This window comes from Carya illinoinensis, chromosome 7 (assembly GCF_018687715.1).
Source record: "Carya illinoinensis cultivar Pawnee chromosome 7, C.illinoinensisPawnee_v1, whole genome shotgun sequence".
Taxonomy (NCBI): Eukaryota; Viridiplantae; Streptophyta; class Magnoliopsida; order Fagales; family Juglandaceae; genus Carya; species Carya illinoinensis.
Genome location: NC_056758.1, coordinates 43,815,081 through 43,832,992, shown reverse-complemented (window position 1 = coordinate 43,832,992; position 17,912 = coordinate 43,815,081). Strand labels below are relative to the sequence as shown.

Sequence of the window (17,912 nt, the reverse complement as noted above, 5' to 3'; positions counted from 1 at the left end):
CTGTTTTCGTCCATTTGAACGACTAAGCTGTTATTAAGGGCTGCATTTTGGGTTAGGCCGAATTGTGTTTTGGGTTGGGCCGAATTGTCTATGGTGGGCTACACCTAGGATGTCATGTGCATTTTGTTCACATCCACATTATTATTCACACGAAAGGGAATCGAGTGCTCTCTGCTCTCTCTCTCTCTCTCTCTCTCTCTCTCTAGTCTGAAGTTCACTCATGGAAACCCAAACCGGCGATTGCGACGCTGGGCCTCTCCCGATGGAAATGGACGAAGCGACTCAACCAAAAGATCCTCCCAAAATTTCCCGCCTCGATGACTCCGTGGTCAACCGAATCGCGGCAGGAGAGGTTATCCAACGGCCGGTATCCGCCGTTAAAGAGCTGGTGGAGAACAGCCTCGACGCCCACTCCACCTCCATAAGCATAGTTGTCAAGGACGGCGGCCTCAAACTCATCCAAGTCTCCGACGACGGTCACGGAATCCGAGTCTGTTACTTCGCCCTCTGTCTTCAATCTCTTACCTTCTAAGTCCCCGTTTTCTTTGTCTGGAAAATAAGAGAAAGGAAGCAAAATCGAAATGATAATGCTCTGTTTGGATGCCGAGATACTGCAGGAAAATAAATTGAAAGGAAACTAGCCTGTCTCGTTGTTTCACATGATATTGTCTTTTTTCTTCTTCTATTCAACTCGCAGTTTTAGTTGGTTGTATTTTCTTTGAGCCTTTCTATTTCTTTACCTCCGCGTATCTGCAATTTCCTTGGCAACCAAACAGAAACTTTGGTAGAACTCCACGTTAATGCTTGACATGCAGTTTCCTTTGTTCGTTTTATAAGAAAGTTTTTGAGAAATTCGCTTCCATTTCGTCCTAAATCTTCTTTCTCGAAAACCGAACAGAAACAGAGTCACTTATCTTTTGCTTCCGATTTATTTGCCTTCTCCTTAATTATTTGCCTTCTCCTTAATTATCTTGGCAACCTGGCCGAGCCTTAAGATGGCAGCGGTTAATGCTTTTAGAATATAATTTTTTTCAAAAAAAAAAAATTCAATTTCATAAAATTTTGAGCATTTTGGTTTTGTTTTCGCTTAAGTTTCTTGTCAACCAAACAGAAAGTGATTTTGTCAATGATTCATTTCATTCTTTCTTTCTCTTCATTTGATAATAATGTGGCCATTGTCTTTGGTGCTGACACTATAGTATGACGACTTGCCGATATTATGCGAGAGACACACAACGTCAAAGCTTTCTACGTTTGAAGATTTACAAACGGTAAAGTCAATGGGGTTCCGAGGAGAAGCTCTGGCAAGCATGACTTACGTCGGTCATGTTACTGTCACCACCATTACCAAAGGACAGCTGCATGGTTACAGGTGGCTATGCGGAGCTAGTTGTTTTGAGTAAATGCATCTTACAAAGCTTTAATGATTTTTTTCTTTTTTTTTGGCCAAGACATCTTATTTAAGAAACGGAAAGGAAATAAGACTTTCGAAGCTTATGTTTCATGTAAAGTGAGAAATTGGGGTGCTGAATAGCGAGATAATTGAGATTAAGAATAAGCTCATTTCCTTTGAATGTTTGTTTGCTGGTGATGGAGTGTGAATTAATTTTAATTTGATATTTTGAGCTTATTGTTCAGAGTATCTTATAGAGATGGTGTCATGGAGCATGAGCCGAAGGCATGCGATGCCGTAAAAGGAACTCAGATAATGGTATGAAGCAGACATTTGGTCGGAATGTGAAAGCTTTGAATATTTTATGAATCATTTGCAAAAGGCTAAAGCTTTGTGTTCCAACTTCCACGGACTAGTACCCATGATTTGGGTATTTTCTATCATGAACATTTAAAGATATTTATTATATTTTGTTGACTATTAAAAACATAATACGAAATTGAACTTTATTTGCTAATGGAAAATCCAGGATTTGCTGATATTTTCAGTTTTATGCATGAACATGTAGGATGTGCTCATGCAGAAAACTAGATTTCCATTTTCTTTCTCGAAGGTTTTGAATTTTTCTTCCTATGCCATCAGGTTGAGAATCTATTCTATAACATGATTGCCCGGAGGAAGACTCTGCAAAATTCTGCCGATGATTATTCGAAGATTGTAGACTTGCTAAGCCGGTTTGCCATTCATCACATACATGTTGGTTTCTCATGCCGAAAGGTTGGTTGCTTCACAAACGGGACTTGTCTTTTTATGCGGTCTTGAAATCTAGGGCTGACCTAGTGATGTAGGTTTGTGATAAAGAACATGCCAATCATTAAAAAACTGCTGAAATCCAAGTATGTATGCACATAAATATGGTAACTGTATATAAGTTAAGACAGACAATTTAAGCAAATATCATGACATTCCGGCAGGAGGCTTCCAAAGATGGTGGATCAATCTTCCCTTTAAAACTAGCGAACACTGTTACTCTACCCACGGAGTTGAAGACTTAAAAAGCTTGAGCTTTGACGCAATCATGGATGAATAAATACAGCATTCAACAAACAATATAAAAGCGATTATGATCATCAATAACAAAGATAAAAATAAAAATGTATTATACTATTATGTATTCCAGAAGATTCATGTACATGACTTCAAATTCTTCAGCCAACCAATGCAGGGAAGGGTAGTTGAGTTACTGGCAAGTTGAAGAGGGATCTCAGGGACAGCACAGATTGCAGCACTATGGAAAATGGCCCCCATTTGTATCTTATGGTGCATCTAGAGTGAAAGAAATGATAGATATTTTGAGGACTAGAAAAGATCTGTAGAAGAATTTAGGAGTTTTTTTTATGGAAAACTTTGTTTTCGTTGGCCGTTGCTTTAGAGTTTAATGGTCTCAGCTTCCATGATTTCCTTGTAACAGTTTCTAGCTCTTAAAGTGGTGTATTCACATGTATACTTTCAATGTATCTGGCTTACGCCTTTCTTTATATCAATAAATTTTAATATTACTTGTCAAAAAAAAAAAAAAAAACTTCAGCCAACCAAAGTTTGCAATTTTTATTTTTCTCATAAAATTTCTTAATTCCTCAAAACCAAAGTGAATGGAGATTTTAAGTTTATTGTTGCATGATTGGAACTTGCTTTTGCACCACAGTAAAGCTTTTTATACCTTCGTTTAATCAGCATGGAGCTGGCAGAGCAGACGTTCATACAGTTGCTGCATCATCTAGGCTTGATGCCATTCGATCAGTTTATGGGGTGTCGGTTGCTCGATCGCTTATCAAAATTGAAGCTGCCGATCATAATCCATCTAGTTCAGTTTTCAAGATGGATGGGTTCATCTCGAATTCAAATTATGTTGCAAAGAAGATAATTATGGTACTTTATATCAATGGTATGTGCTGATAAAATATGTTTTTATGGATGCCAAATTTTGTTTATCTAGATGCTCTCCCTTAATAAGCACATTGTGTGTGAGAAAATTGAGTAGGGACACCTAATTTTGTATTTGTTCAATCTTCTACTGAAAGTCCCGAAACTTTTTTTTATTTTTATTTTATTTTATTATTATAGTTTTTACTTACTTGAATTGGTAGAGTATAAAAATTGCACAGTCTCACTTATCTCTCACTCCTTCCCCCCCTTATTCAGATAGATTGGTGGAATGCACTGCATTGAAGAGAGCTGTTGAAATTGTTTATGCTGCAACCTTGCCCAAAGCATCTAAACCCTTCATATACATGTCAATCGTATTGCCACCTGAACATGTTGATGTGAATGTGCACCCAACAAAGAGAGAGGTACATGATTCCAAGAGTATTTGATATTTGTTTGTTTCTCACGGAGCCCAACCTAGAAATGAAAAAGATCACAAGGCTACCTAAGAGGAGGAGAAAGAAAAAAATGAAAAAAAAAAAAAAAAAAAGCACAAACAAATTTTCTCAAGGTACATGCTTAAAGTTATTTGTTTGTTTCTCACGGAGCCCAACCTAGAAATGAAAAAGATCACAAGGCTACCTAAGAGGAGAAGAAAGAAAAAAATGAAAAAAAAAAAAAAACACAAACAATGTTTCTCAAGGTACAAGCTTAAAGTTTTATGATGCACTTGTACCCACCAGAATGCCAACTATAGCTAACTTCAAACCTTAGAGGTACAGAAAAAACCCAGTGAATCTCATTGGTACCCTTGACATTCTGAGATTTTATTCCATCTTGTCTTACATCCTTGTGATTGCTTATCGTATACCTGATTCATAATTGAGCTTCTACAACATGTCAGTATTTTACTTTTCAAGGTGGTTGTATTTGCTTTCCTTTCAAGAAATACTAGTTGAACACCATGGGTAAATATTTTTGATAAGTACCATGGGTAAATATGAACACCATAGGTAAATATATTTCAATCTTTTTTTTTGGGTCTACATATGGTGTTGTGTAATTTAAAGCAATGAATCAAACAATTGATAAGTAAGTTGTATCAGGGCAAGTAACTTGATTCAACCTAGGTCAGCTTTGCGGATTAGCTTGGGATTTGTCATTGCTAATTTTTGTGTAATAATGGCCTCGTCATTACTATTTACAAGAGAACATTCATTTGAAAAAATTGGAGGATTCTGGTTGCCTGGAGAGTAGTTATTTACTTTTCACCCCTTAACTAATAGATTCTTTACATTTTGCACCCAAAACAACCAACATCGACACATTACAATCTCAAACTACCGAAAAGTTGCACTATGATTTCTCTATTAAGATCTGATGATTGAGATTGTGCAATACTACTGATATCACATCTTTTTTTATCCTCTTTTTTTGTATAAGTAAATGTATTTTTTTATTCATCTTAATGGTCAGGACTCGTAATTGGATGAACATACTATTTGTCATTTTTTTCGTAGTTGGAGGGCGTAATGTATAGCATTGGTAGTTTGGGGTGTAAAGTGTAAAATGCAGCCTATAATTTGGAGGTGAAAGGTGTATTTTCCCCTTTTTTCTTGTTTAATGCAGTGTTGGATAGCAACAGGCTGCAGTTGTACAATTTGATTTTTTCTCAGTCCATTACATGTCTTACTAAGAACTATTTCCTATTTTCTAGTGTTGTATATCTGGGAACAGAAAACTGTGTTTTAAAACAGGGATGAAATAGGCAGAATTATGTAACTGCAAGATTTGGAGATCCAATGCAAGAGTAACGGAATTTGGGATGCCCCATTCTGTATGCTTTGTACTTCGTCAGTTATGTAAACATGGAGACGTTCAACAATATGTGTCCATATCTTGAGTTTACTATTTATGCGTTGTTTATCTGATGTTTTGAAATAGTCAAGAGTCCCTTTTGACTTATAAAGTGAAAAAGCCGAAACATCCTGGTTGTTCTAGCTTCTTTGATTGTTTCTTATCAATACAATTGGAGCAAAGTCTTAGTGGTATGCTCCCTCTAGGTGACTAGGTCCAAGGTTTGAACCCTTGGGTGCAAACGATTTTTGGGAGCCACGTCCCATTGATGAAAAGTTGATGATTTACTGAATCCATGTGATTGGGATGTGTTACATGGGTCTGAGGTTTACTGGGTAAAAGGCATGTTGCGTTTGCACGGTCTCTGGGTTTCCTTGTCATAAAAAAAAAAAAAAAAAAAAAAAAGCCTTGTTAGAACACTATATTGGTAGGTTTTAATAAAAAAGACACTGTTTGTTGATATGCAGGTAAGTCTTTTAAATCAAGAAGTTATTATTGAGAAGATACAGTCAGTGGTTGAATCAAAATTGAGGAACTCGAATGAGTCACGGACATTTCGGGAGCAGGTATTTCCTGACAACTTGGTTACTAAACTGCAAACCAGATGTCTTCTGGTGTTTGATAAGAAAATATCTGCTTCTTTGATCCATGTATATATTTGGACTATTGTATGGTCAGTTCAAAAAGAATTGAACACAAATTTTAGTGAGCTTATTCTTCGTAACATTTAAAAATCCTCAAAATTTTCTTACTGTGGGCACTGGGATTTGAACCGTTGACAAAGGATATGGAGTCCCCCACCTCAGGGCTTGGCCGTGCCACCAAAATGATGTGTATGAAACTTTAAATTCGTTTCTTTTATAGTTTTTGTATTTGATCAGTATTGTAAAGTTCATTGAGTCTGACCAGCATGTGGCGCTTTCAATATTTACCATTTTTATGTCTTGATAATTCTGACTGATGTTGTTGCCTAACTTGTAAACTTTTTTTGACATCTTTTATTGCATGGTGTGGTAGATAGTTGAACAATCTCCTTTGGGTAGTATTTCTATGGACAAGGACCCTAATTTCAGCCCGTCACCATCTGGTATGCAAAAGTTTTTCCCTTTTAGTTGTTTTGCATGCCCTTGTTTGGCCTAATGTTTTGTAGTATATTCTATTGATCATACTTGCTCACTATCTGGGAGTTCCCTCAGTATTTAACTGCCTCATACTCTTGTAAATTGATAGGATCAAAATCACAAAAAGTTCCAGTGCATAAAATGGTTAGAACAGATTCATTAGATCCTGCTGGAAGGTTGCATGCTTACTTGCAAGTTAAGCCTTGTGGACCACTTGAAAATAATCCGAGTTTGACTGCTGTGAGGTAGACCCATTTTTGGTTTATATGCCTTTGCTTTACATAGATAACTTACAAGGATACGTTGGAGAGATGGATTTCTGCATTGTTTCTTATGAGTGTGAAAAGTGCATAGTAACTCTGTTAGAACAAGATACTTACCAAAAAAAAACTCTCTTAGAACAAGATGAGGTATCTTCAGATTTTCATAGCTTTTTGTTTGGTTGTCATTTTGTTATGCTTTTATATATATAAGCAGATGAAATTTCGTTCAAACTCAACAAATGCCGAATCCAAGTACACATGGAGTATATAAGAGATACACCTAAGTGATAACTATTTTGATATACTGTTATTGCTGGCCTTGTTATGTTATTATCATGTTAATATATATATATTTTTTTTGCTTTCTACGGGAATTTTTGTCATTATGATTATCAGGGACCAGTTATGAGAGGACACAGCTTCATCGAGATTGATAGGACCTTCTAGTTTTATGTATAATGGTGAATTTATATCACAGTTTTGGTCTTTTGGAAGGTTAATGGTTTCTTATAGGATTGATAATAGAGTAAAAACTAGCAATTAGGTGCTTCTTTTTGTTAGAATACGAAATATTTTTGCATTTTTTAAATGCTATGTGATTCTTCATAAAAAGGGGTTTGAGAGGGATCACATGGGACTGGGTTTAGGCAAGCCTGTTGGTTAGGAATTTCATTATTCTGAAGGTACAAGTGAGTTTCTTTTTTAAATGCAAAGGGTAGGCTCCTCAATTTCTCTTCCTGTTGGTGGAATCCTCTGACATGGATTGAAGAGTAATTCCGGAAACACGGGAGATCCATGTGCTTTCACTCAGGGGAGGTTGGAGTATTTTCTTCTTGTTTGAAATAGAATTAATGTGCTCTGTATGCATAGCTGGTAACCTGTATTCTTATTAAGGAAAAGATAATTTTCACTTGTAGATCTTCTGTTAGACAAAGAAGAAACCCAAAGGAGGGGGCAGATCTGACTAGCATTCAGGAGCTCATTGATGAAATTGACTGTAATTGTCATTCTGGTGAGGTTTTTGCATGCTTATTTGAATGTTAAGCAGAGGTACTTTCTTTGAGTTTAGCAGATGCAGCTGTTCATACAGAAATATGTTTTTACAGGTCTGCTGGAAGTTGTAAGGCACTGTACATATGTTGGAATGGCGGACGACATCTTTGCAGTGCTTCAGCACGACACTCATCTCTATCTTGCTAATGTGGTGAACTTGAGGTACTAATTATGTTGTTGTAGTTTTCTTGAAATTTCTTATAATCAAATGACTATCTATAGAACTGTAGAAAAATTAAATTTGCAAACTAGTATGGAGGACACACGCTCCATACTACTGACATAGGCAAGATATATAATGAAATTGTGAGGAAGATCCAACACTAAATAATTGGCCTAGAAAGTAGTAGGTGCTGGATATATAATTCTCATACCTCCCTGAATTTTTGGCTTGTTATACGACTTGATTGTTTCTTTTGCTGTTTTAATGCAATTACAGCAAAGAGCTCATGTATCAGCAAGTTCTGCGCCGGTTTGCCCATTTTAATGCTATGCAATTAAGTGACCCGGCTCCAATTTTTGAGTTGATTATGATGGCATTGAAAGAAGACAATTCAGATCCGGGATGCCATGAGAATGATGGGCTAATAGAGAAAATCGCAGAAGTAACTTTGGCTTCCTTGGAGTGATCTCCTTTCTTATATTTGCCATGTCTCTCTTCTCAAGTTAGGCTGTAGTTACTTACTTTCAGCAATATTCTTCTCTTTTGTAGATTCTATTGCTTTATGTAAGTTGTAATTTTTAGGTGAACCTTTTCTATACTGCCTGCGTTCACAAGGATTTGCCATTTCCAATTAGTTTTTTATACTTATTAAAATAATGAAGTTCTGATATGTGTCTGAAGGTTTTACGGTTTACCTCAGTAGGCATAAGAATTTTCCTTTTCCGTTGGCATTTGCTGTTTATTTAAGATGTGTGGTGGGAACATGGAATGGCTGGAACCGGGCATGTGAAGGTCAATGCATGTTCACATGCCCAGGTAGCAGAAAAACTTAGTATTGACAACTTTGGTAATATGTATTTAAGGTCTACATGTGCTCATCTACTAATACACTCCTTATACAGTAGCAGAAAACTTAATATTGATAACTTTTGGTAATATGTAAATAATGACTACGGTGACTATAGAGATTACGCAATCATGATGCAAGAATATTTGATGGATCTGAGCTCTCTTCTAGGTTGATGAAAACACAAGCAAAAGGGATCTGTAACCATTTCAATTTACTAGAATTTTATTTTTTATTCTTAACTATCTGAATTCTCTTCTCATTGTACCTCAATAATCAATTTGAAATTGTTTATGCTAAGTTCTCAAGATATCTATTCTGTTTTGAAACCATTTGATAAGTTATTGTAATAGAGTTGAGGTTATATGTCGGAAAATTGCCTGCACCTATGCACCTTTTGAATTTCGTTAGCCACAGTTGATTGATTCTTTAACTAACATCATATTTTGATGTTTCTCCAGATGAATACCGAATTGCTCAAGCAAAAGGCTGGACTGTTAGAGGATTATTTCTGCGTTCATATTGATATACGTGGAAATTTGTCTAGACTTCCAGTCATACTTGAGCAGTACACACCTGACATGGATCGTGTCCCTGAATTTGTACTTTGTTTGGGCAATGATGTATGCATTCAAGTTTATATAACCTTTTTTTATTTTTGATAATTAATGAGAGAAATTTATTTCAAGTAAATAGGCATAGCCCAAGTACACAGGAAGTATACAAATAAGAACACCTACTCACTAGCTAAAACAGAAAATAACTAAAACAAAACAGTACCATCATTCCCATTCTTTGCAAGATTCTTCACCCAAAAACTTAAGAGTACTAAGAAAAAACTCCCCAAGTTCCCCTATAGAACGAGCACAATTATCAAAGCATCTCTTATTCCTCTCTAGCCATAAACACCAAAGTAAGCACAGGGGAATCATCTTCAGCACTGCAGTAGTATTACTTCTCCCCTTGATACCTTGCCAGCAAGCAAAGAAATCCACCACCTACCTAGGCATCACCCATAAAATGCCAATCCTTGCAAAAATATCATTCCACAACAAAGTTGCCACATCACAATGAAGAAAAAGATGGTCTATAGATTCACCATACTTTTTACACATAAAACACCATTCAGCCATCTGAAAACCTCTCTTCCTCAATTTGTCTGCAGTTAATATTTTCCCTAGGGACACCAGCCAGCAGAAAAAGGCAACCTTACTAGGCACCTTGGCTCTCCAAATACTTTTCCATGAGTAATCTTTGACCCCATAACTGTTTAACACCTTATACTATAACTTATTCCTTTATGCTTTTGTTTTCCTCTTCAATATACTATCAAGTTTTTGGTTTATGATTATTGTTCTGAAAGGCATCGTCAGTTTCTGCTCTGGAAAGATTGTCTCCTTGTTACTCACACTTGAAAAGATGTATTAACACACATGTACATTCAAACACATACAGCCACGTCTATGCTACTATTTTACTTAATCAATGTCTAAAACCTTCTTCTTGTGTTGTATATTGTTATTTATCTGGGCCTAGAATGCAAATGGGCGAGAGAAAAAATTTACTGTGCTATAAGCAACTGGTGTCAACTTCCACTGTGTCTGAGAGTCTGATGTTAAGTATGAGAAATGCATGTCCCTTTTGTTTTGATACACTTGCACAAAGAACGCGTGAAAATTCAAAGTAATTTCAGCTCTTAGGATTTAATCAAGTAGGAAACTGATGGGTGAAACATGAGGAGTCACGTATCAGTGCTCACATTCTTTTTCCTTGGCTGAGATATGTACTTTATTTTCTGTGAACTTTGATTTGGTCTTTGTCATAGGTCGACTGGGAGGATGAGAAAAATTGCTTCCAATCAATTTCAGCTGCTCTTGGAAACTTTTATGCTATGCATCCTCCCATGTTACCCAACCCATCAGGTGATGGTATGCAGTTCTACAAAAAGAGAAAACCTCTCAGGAATCCTGAAGATGAAGAAAATACTCCTGAGAATATAGGTATGGTGTTGTGGCTGCGCTTTCATTCTGTACATAATATTTGTTAGCTAAATTATCTAAAGTTTCATAACTTATATTAAAAAAAAAAAAAATTACCTAAAGTTTCATGTCTCTATGCTCTTTCCTTTTCAATGAACTTACTTTAATAGCCAAAAAATGTTATACATTTGATTTCATCACTTTTCTCGACCTTTGAGTACACATTTAGACAGTATGAAAATCTTTTAAAAGTGTTACACCTAAAACTCCGGGTGGTTAAAAATGTTTTTATGTTTGCAAGTCAGGCGTTTTTGTATTCACATGTTAACTCTGACATAATTTCCCAGAAGGGAAAGTAGGGTAGGGATGCAATGTTTGACGTGCTGTTAAACTGTATAAGCAATGTTGCAATTAAAATTTAGAACTTTTTGTTGTCATCAATCCAATCATAATCAAAAGGCTACATCCTCAACCCCTTATGGGGGAACATTGCACTTCTTTTTTTGTTCGGGTTTCAACCTAATGGTGCTATTTGGTGTTTCCAGGGGATGATACGACAGGAGAGAATGAAATTGAGCAGGAGCTACTTTCGGAGGCAGAGACTGTGTGGGCCCAGCGTGAATGGTCAATCCAACACGTATTGTTTCCATCCATGAGACTCTTTTTCAAGCCACCTACTTCTATGGCTACTAATGGAACCTTTGTCCGGGTAAGTCTTATTTCATTGAGGCTCTAATGAAATCTCGGTCTATAAGCAGAAAAAATAATAACATCTTGAGCTATGACCTAGGCTGGAAATTATTTTGTCACATACATCTTGTGTAGGACGCTTCACACTCTAACAATGCTATCAGTTGACCAGCATTAAGAAAAAAGTTCCATAATTAGGTGTTTTCATAGTGCTTGATCGATTAGATATAAGACTCCTCTCTTTCCCTCCCTCCCTTCACTCACTGATCACTTTGTGTTCTTTAGTTTATTTATTTTTTCTTCTTGTTCAATTTTTGGGATGGTCCGAAGGTGGGAAGGGCGTTATATGCTCTTTACATTTTAGGATTGGGAACTTACTTGGGTTGCCGCTTTCTACAGGTCGCTTCACTGGAGAAGCTTTACAAGATCTTCGAAAGATGTTAACATAGTTGTTCTGTTCAGATCTAGTGACAGGAGAATGGGGCTATTGTCTGAGGCATTTGTGTTCATTGATAGTGTAATTCAGTTTATTAACTTTTTAGCTTTGCTTTGTGGAGGAATCTGGGTTAAGTGTCGATGGATTATGGGTTTTGTGGGTTTTGGTTGCCATAGTCCAGTATTGGGAGCCTCAATAATCCCCTGTTAGTTCATACCCCATACAAAATTGAACACCTCATGGTACGTCTGGATTTGGGGCTAACTTGATTATTCGATCTGGCTACTTGAATGGGAAGTGGGAACTGAGGATGACGATAAGGTGGCTTGAAATATCTTGTTTCTTGTGTGGGAGAAGATAATTTTGTATTAGGAAAGATGAGTTGAGAGATTATAACTGGAGTTAAATGGTAGCTCTTTTAGAGTATTTTTATTTTTCTTTTCGCATGAATTCGGGAAAACGATTTGAGTTGCTTGTTTTCTAATGTCTTGATCAAGATCATTGTTGTATAGTATTTATTACAATTTGAGGGGAAGTGTCTGATTAGAAGAAAATAAAAGGAACGCAATATAATATACGTAAGTCGTGAAACTCTTGAGGAAAATCAATGAAATTTTCCCTGTAAAGGCGGCATAAATGTGAGAAAGAGTCTTTTTTGTAACAAATAAGTATTGGTGTTTGTTTGTGTTGATGAGAAAACCAAAGTAGAAAGTTATGGAGGAAATTGAGAGAATGGTTGTTGAAAGATCTCATTGAGGAAAGTGGAGGAGGGCAGGGATGTCAAATCTCTGATGGGATGGTGTGTATGAAAGACGTCATTGCTTACAAAAACAAACCATCCCGGACCCGACCGTCTTTTAAGACGTATTTATCGGAAAAAAATTTAGTTACAAGTATAATTATGTATTAATATGTATATTAATTTATTGTGATTGAATAAAAAGTAAATTTTATTAAAAATAATATTAATTTAAAATTTAAATATAAATGAACCAGTTAGTATTAATATATAGATTAGTATGTAATTTTATTGTACGTAGCAAAACTTATTTGTCAGTATCTAATGTTGTTGTGTGCTCGTAGGTCGTATGTATTCATCCAGCAAAAATGATACACCAACTTTTATTTTGATGTGATGTTTTTAAATATTTAAAAAAATATTATTTTATTGAAAATTGTATATAAATTGTGATTGACTTGTAAGCCTCTAACTTCGCATGCAGATCGGGTGTTCTGACTTTCGTATTTTCAGCACTAAAAACGAAAGAAATTTGTTTATTTTTGTCATTTTTATATTTCATATATCATATTTATTTTATTTTATTTTTATTTTTTTTTATAATAAATATGTAGTTTGTAGATGATAAATAAAATAATTCAATTAGTTGAATAAGAATAAAATGAAATAAAAAATAAAAAAAATAAAAATTAATATTTTAATATATAAAATGTGTGGTGTGTGATGATGTGTCGTATTCCTCAAAATGAAAAGATAAACCCCCAAATGCAAAACAGAACCACACCACATTTTTTATATCTTCAGCTGGCAATGTGGATGGTGACTTCCATCTTTATTTTTATTTTCTTCCCTCTTCCACTTATCGTTTTAATATTTTGGAGTATTTTCTCGAATCTTGAATGAATCTTCGAACTATTTGTTGAATGCTAATCCAAGGTGAAGGCGCTATTTAATCAAGGAAAATGATATATCATTATATCATTATCCAAGTTGTAGAATAGTCCGTGATATATTATTATCCTTTATTCAATATCTCTTCCATCAAATACTGATCATCCAATGTGAAGGAACCATTTTTTCAACATCTCTTCAGTCAGTCTTCCACTTTTTATTGTAATATTTTTAGAATATTTTCTCGAGCTAAGTACTAGGGTTCCATTAAGGATTAGATTATTCAATTTGGTTTTAAACTAATCTTAAACCATTAATAACTCCATATTTTAAATCTGTTTTGCCACGAAAATAATGTATCTAAATCATTAGTTATCGTCTTCTAGTCTCCTCTTTTGAACAAAATTGATAACCCATTCCATATGTTACGAAGACATTTGATCTTTCGAGGTTTTTTTCCCCCTATACCAATCAAACTCGAGAAAAACTTCCACGATTGCGTAGGCTTCGAAATTTTCAAGTTTTTGAGTTAGCCGCCTACCTAAGTTGAATAAATTCACGAAGAATGGATTACGGGAAAAAAACAGATACAAAAGTACTGAAGTTGTGTGGTAATGATTCTGTATATTAATTAATATAATTGAGTCCTCTCTTTTCTGAGAAATTGTCAAGGAATCTTGAGGCTTTACACTTTGTGTTGTCCCCACGTGGTATATATTATGTATATATATGGCAATTGGAAATAGAATTACTATCCGGCTGGCATCACCTTGTAGTTCCAAAATATTCAAGAACTCAGACCACCCGTCCAACCCACCCAAAAAGAAACAAGAAAACAGTCGAGAGGGCTTGGAAAGCAGAAAAACATGGAGAAGAAAAATATGTCCATTTATGTAGCGTGCTTGGTATCTTCCATGGTTCTCAATCTCTTCTTAATCACCAATCAGTACGTGGGTGAAGATTGGAAGCTCGGCCTCAGTTGGAGCAAAAAAGCTGCAGCTGAAGCCGAGGCTGTGGCTGCTATATCATGCTCGGGCCATGGCAGAGCCTACTTGGATGGGGTGGTTCTTAACGAAAAGGGATCTCCGGTTTGTGAGTGCAATTCTTGCTATGGAGGCCCTGACTGCTCTGAGTTTTCACCTGCTTGTGCTGTAAATGCTGATGGGTACCTCTCTCTCTCTCTCTCTCTCTCTGATATGTGCATATGGGTTTTTGAGATATATTGTTTTCATCTTTGAGAATTTTTCGTATCCAGTTGAAACGGTACAGTGAAATAGTCATCCTAAATTAAGCAATCATAAGTTGTGGCAACACATCCTCTGCCCATAAGGATGATCTGGTCAAAGTCGATGCCCGGTTGATATCCACTGTTGTGATTACGACAGAGTGTTCTCAACTATCCAAAAATCTGATATGCATGATGATTAAAATTTCATGTTATATTTTCTTATCAAGATTTAACAGAAGTTTAGATATTAGTTATTGATACTGCAATGAATATTTGGCATTGTATTGCAACAAGCTAAAAGCTAACAAAAAAATGTTTATAAAAAGTAACAGGTGCATTAATGGTGGAACCACGTCATCTTCCATGATGATCTACACTCTTCTATAGATTACTCACGAAAATTCATCTGATGGACCATGACACAACCTCAATGTTGGGGGGCTGTTGAAATGAAAGAGGAGTTTTGAGAATCCACAATAGTGGCTTTTAAATATTCTTCATGAATAAAAGAAATGCCATAAAAGGGTTTTAGCAACAATTTCTTTTTTAAAAAAGGAATGGGATCATATTCCCAGTACTTTATCGATGCCACCGTTCCTTTATCTCTGTTTTAAAGAAAGAAAATCCATGGTCACAAGTCTATGTTACATATAATCAGTAGCAATAATGCATCCTCCATCCTTACATTCAGTACCAATAATGCATCCTCGATCCTTATATTACGTATATTATACGATTAAGCATCTACATATAAATTGTTATATATTGTAGTGGAGATCCATATTTTTTGGAGCCATTCTGGAGGCAACATGCCGCAAGCAGTGCACTTGTAGTGGCCGGTTGGCATCGCATGGGGTATTCATACAGTGACAGCACTTTTATTGGTCAAGAGCTAGAAAGGCACGTGCGCATCTTACATTCCGTTGTTGGAAATGCAGTCACTGCCGGGAGGTACATCGTCTTTGGTGGCGGCTCGACTCAACTCCTTAATGCAGCTGTTAACGCATTATCCTCTGATAATTCCTCTCTGCCCACACCGATAGTTGCATCAATTCCTTATTATCCGGTTGGTATTAATTCATTCATAATATCAAGTACTCTATATATTTCTTTAGGGTGCGTAGTACAGTTTACATTTTAGATATTATCTTTGATTGAATGATTTAGCTTCATCCTCTCGATATGAGATACAAATGAAGAAGGATTGTAGATTATGGAATGATCAATAAATTGCTGAGATGATAAAATTCGTCTTAGTTATAATTGATAAAAAGAAAAAATAGCAGTTAGAATTTTATTTCTCCATTCAAGAGTTGTCCTAAAACTTGGAGATTTTTATTCCTAGTTCATTCTTACTTCAAGTTCTTTTTTAAATGATGTACATGAAGCTGGAATCAAAATACTGCAACAGGTTTATAAAATGCAAACGGACATTTTTCAATCAACGAACTTTAAGTTTGAAGGAGATGCATCCCTATGGAAGAACAGGACTGCAGATGCTACTGTGAATGTCATTGAGTTCGTAACTTCACCAAACAATCCAGATGGACAGCCGAACAAGGCAGTTCTTAGCGGTCCAAATGCCAAAGCAATTCATGATCATGCCTACTATTGGCCACACTTTTCAGCCATTCCAACTCCAGCAGATGAAGATGTTATGGTGTTCACAATTTCTAAACTGACGGGTCATGCCAGCACTAGATTCGGGTAAGAAGAGAACCCTTTATATATCACCATCTAGAGCACATTAAGAAGACTGTATTAGTACTTAAATTCTAAACCGTTGTAGATAATTTAATTGGTAATAACAAATTAATATGGGCTGCATTTAGGTAATCAGATTGTTGGGTTCAATGCTTGCAGGTGGGCAATAATAAAGGATAAGGCTGTGTACGAACGAATGATACTGTATATGAACTTAAACACTTTTGGTGTTTCTCGAGATTCTCAATTAAGAGCTTTAAAGCTCTTAAAAGTAGTCATTGAAAAGGGAGGAAGAGAAATCTTTGAATTTGGGTACAAGACCATGAGAGATCGATGGCAAAAATTGAGTGAGACTCTATCCAAGTCGAAACGCTTCTCTCTCCAGAAAATTACACCTCAGTACTGCAGTTTTCTGCATGAAGTTAGGGAATCCTCACCAGGTAAACAAACATGGTCACACATAGATAGTACTACTCTATGTTCCATTTTGGAAGAAAAGATTAAACAAAAGACCAGCTTGAATTAATCCATCATTCTTATTTTTAACAATTTTGAACTCAATTAATTATAATGACAGCTTATGCATGGGTGAAGTGTGAGAGGGAAGAGGACAGAGATTGTAATGCGGTCCTCCAAGGAGCCAATATTAATGGCCGTGAAGGCAGCATGTTTAGTGCTGAAGATCGTTACGTACGTCTGAGCCTCATACGAAGCCAAGACGATTTTGATTTGCTGCTTCAACGTTTGAACAAACTCTTGGGGGAAGAAGGGGCAAAGCCTTTATAATTAATGCCGTCAATCATCATTAGGACTGTATTTATCATTATCATTATCTTTCTGTAGGGAAATAAGACAACGGATAATGATTTTATTAGCTGGTCATGTATACCTGCATCTTGTAAAGAAACTTTTTACCTCATCCATCCCTCGTGGATGTTGGGTAGCAAAAGCACATACCAACATGACAATACAGAGAAGCAATGCTTCTTAATAGAAGAGTATCTCTCGTATTTTTGTCCAAATTTGAGAATTTAAAGTGGGAGAGAGATAAATATATAAAATAAGACATACGGCATTTATTATTCATTTGTACGGGTAACACTAAATGTCGTAGAAATTACTTTTATGTATCACTCTTTTTTTAACTTGAGATCCTCAAATTCAAAATTCAAGCAGAATGTGAGAGGAACTTGATCCCTTATTAATGTGTGTAGCAACAGGTAACCATAGATTTGGCATTACATTTTCTGAACAAAAACAGAGAGAAAAAAGATCATGTTTAGTTAGGGGAATAGATCCCTGAAATACAAAAGCCATTTTGTACTTTGATTAGTTTCCAAAAGTGGTCCAATTGCTCCACCACTTTAAGAAGATGATCAGGGTAGCCATTCTTTAAACGTGACTCTTTTAAGTGATTTCTACATGCCTGATTTTGCGATCTTCACCATGCATAATAATGTAACAAAGAAGCAAATAGCACTTCACAGGTAGTACTTGACACGCCAGAGCAAAGAAAACATTTTCCCAAATGAAATTGAAGTACTTAATTAATTCTCTCTCAATACAACATCTGTAAGACAAGGTAAACTTGATACGATAGATGTGACTGAGTTTAGGCAAGT

General features: G+C 35.9%; 2 protein-coding genes across 4 annotated transcripts; both read left to right on the top strand.

Annotated features, from left to right (window-relative positions):
* The first annotated feature begins 139 nt into the window (after positions 1 to 139).
* On the top strand, positions 140 to 12,224 carry LOC122315363 (DNA mismatch repair protein MLH1). Of its 3 annotated transcripts, none has more exons than XM_043131231.1 (17): positions 140 to 490; positions 1,200 to 1,372; positions 1,639 to 1,711; positions 2,036 to 2,170; positions 3,128 to 3,338; positions 3,596 to 3,744; positions 5,644 to 5,742; positions 5,961 to 6,009; positions 6,198 to 6,263; positions 6,407 to 6,542; positions 7,478 to 7,572; positions 7,667 to 7,775; positions 8,053 to 8,218; positions 9,085 to 9,246; positions 10,449 to 10,623; positions 11,148 to 11,311; positions 11,692 to 12,224. In XM_043131231.1, the coding sequence occupies exons 1-17, from the start codon at positions 221 to 223 to the stop codon at positions 11,734 to 11,736; spliced, it is 2,277 nt and encodes a 758-aa protein (XP_042987165.1). In that variant the 5' UTR covers positions 140 to 220; the 3' UTR covers positions 11,737 to 12,224. The 3 variants fall into 3 exon arrangements, with proteins under 3 accessions (XP_042987165.1, XP_042987164.1, XP_042987166.1); XM_043131230.1 differs by having other exon boundaries at positions 5,934 to 6,009; XM_043131232.1 differs by lacking the exon at positions 5,961 to 6,009 and having other exon boundaries at positions 6,194 to 6,263.
* A 1,858-nt stretch (positions 12,225 to 14,082) lies between these two features.
* Positions 14,083 to 17,312, top strand: LOC122317156 (tryptophan aminotransferase-related protein 4-like). Its single transcript, XM_043134101.1, has 5 exons — positions 14,083 to 14,523; positions 15,358 to 15,652; positions 15,998 to 16,293; positions 16,450 to 16,730; positions 16,868 to 17,312. Exons 1-5 carry the CDS (start codon positions 14,225 to 14,227, stop codon positions 17,074 to 17,076), a joined length of 1,380 nt encoding a protein of 459 aa, XP_042990035.1. The 5' UTR covers positions 14,083 to 14,224; the 3' UTR covers positions 17,077 to 17,312.
* The last annotated feature ends 600 nt before the right edge of the window (positions 17,313 to 17,912 follow it).

Bases quoted from the DNA above. Each gene is read 5' to 3' on its own strand.
- LOC122315363 (XM_043131230.1), top strand. From the start codon at position 221: ATGGAAACCCAAACCGGCGATTGCGACGCTGGGCCTCTCCCGATGGAA. The intron at 5,743-5,933 runs GTATTTCCTGAC...TTCTTACTGTGG, and splicing joins CACGGACATTTCGGGAGCAG to GCACTGGGATTTGAACCGTT. The intron at 6,264-6,406 runs GTATGCAAAAGT...GTAAATTGATAG, and splicing joins TTTCAGCCCGTCACCATCTG to GATCAAAATCACAAAAAGTT.
- LOC122317156 (XM_043134101.1), top strand. From the start codon at position 14,225: ATGGAGAAGAAAAATATGTCCATTTATGTAGCGTGCTTGGTATCTTCC. The intron at 15,653-15,997 runs GTTGGTATTAAT...ATACTGCAACAG, and splicing joins CATCAATTCCTTATTATCCG to GTTTATAAAATGCAAACGGA. The intron at 16,731-16,867 runs GTAAACAAACAT...TTATAATGACAG, and splicing joins AGTTAGGGAATCCTCACCAG to CTTATGCATGGGTGAAGTGT.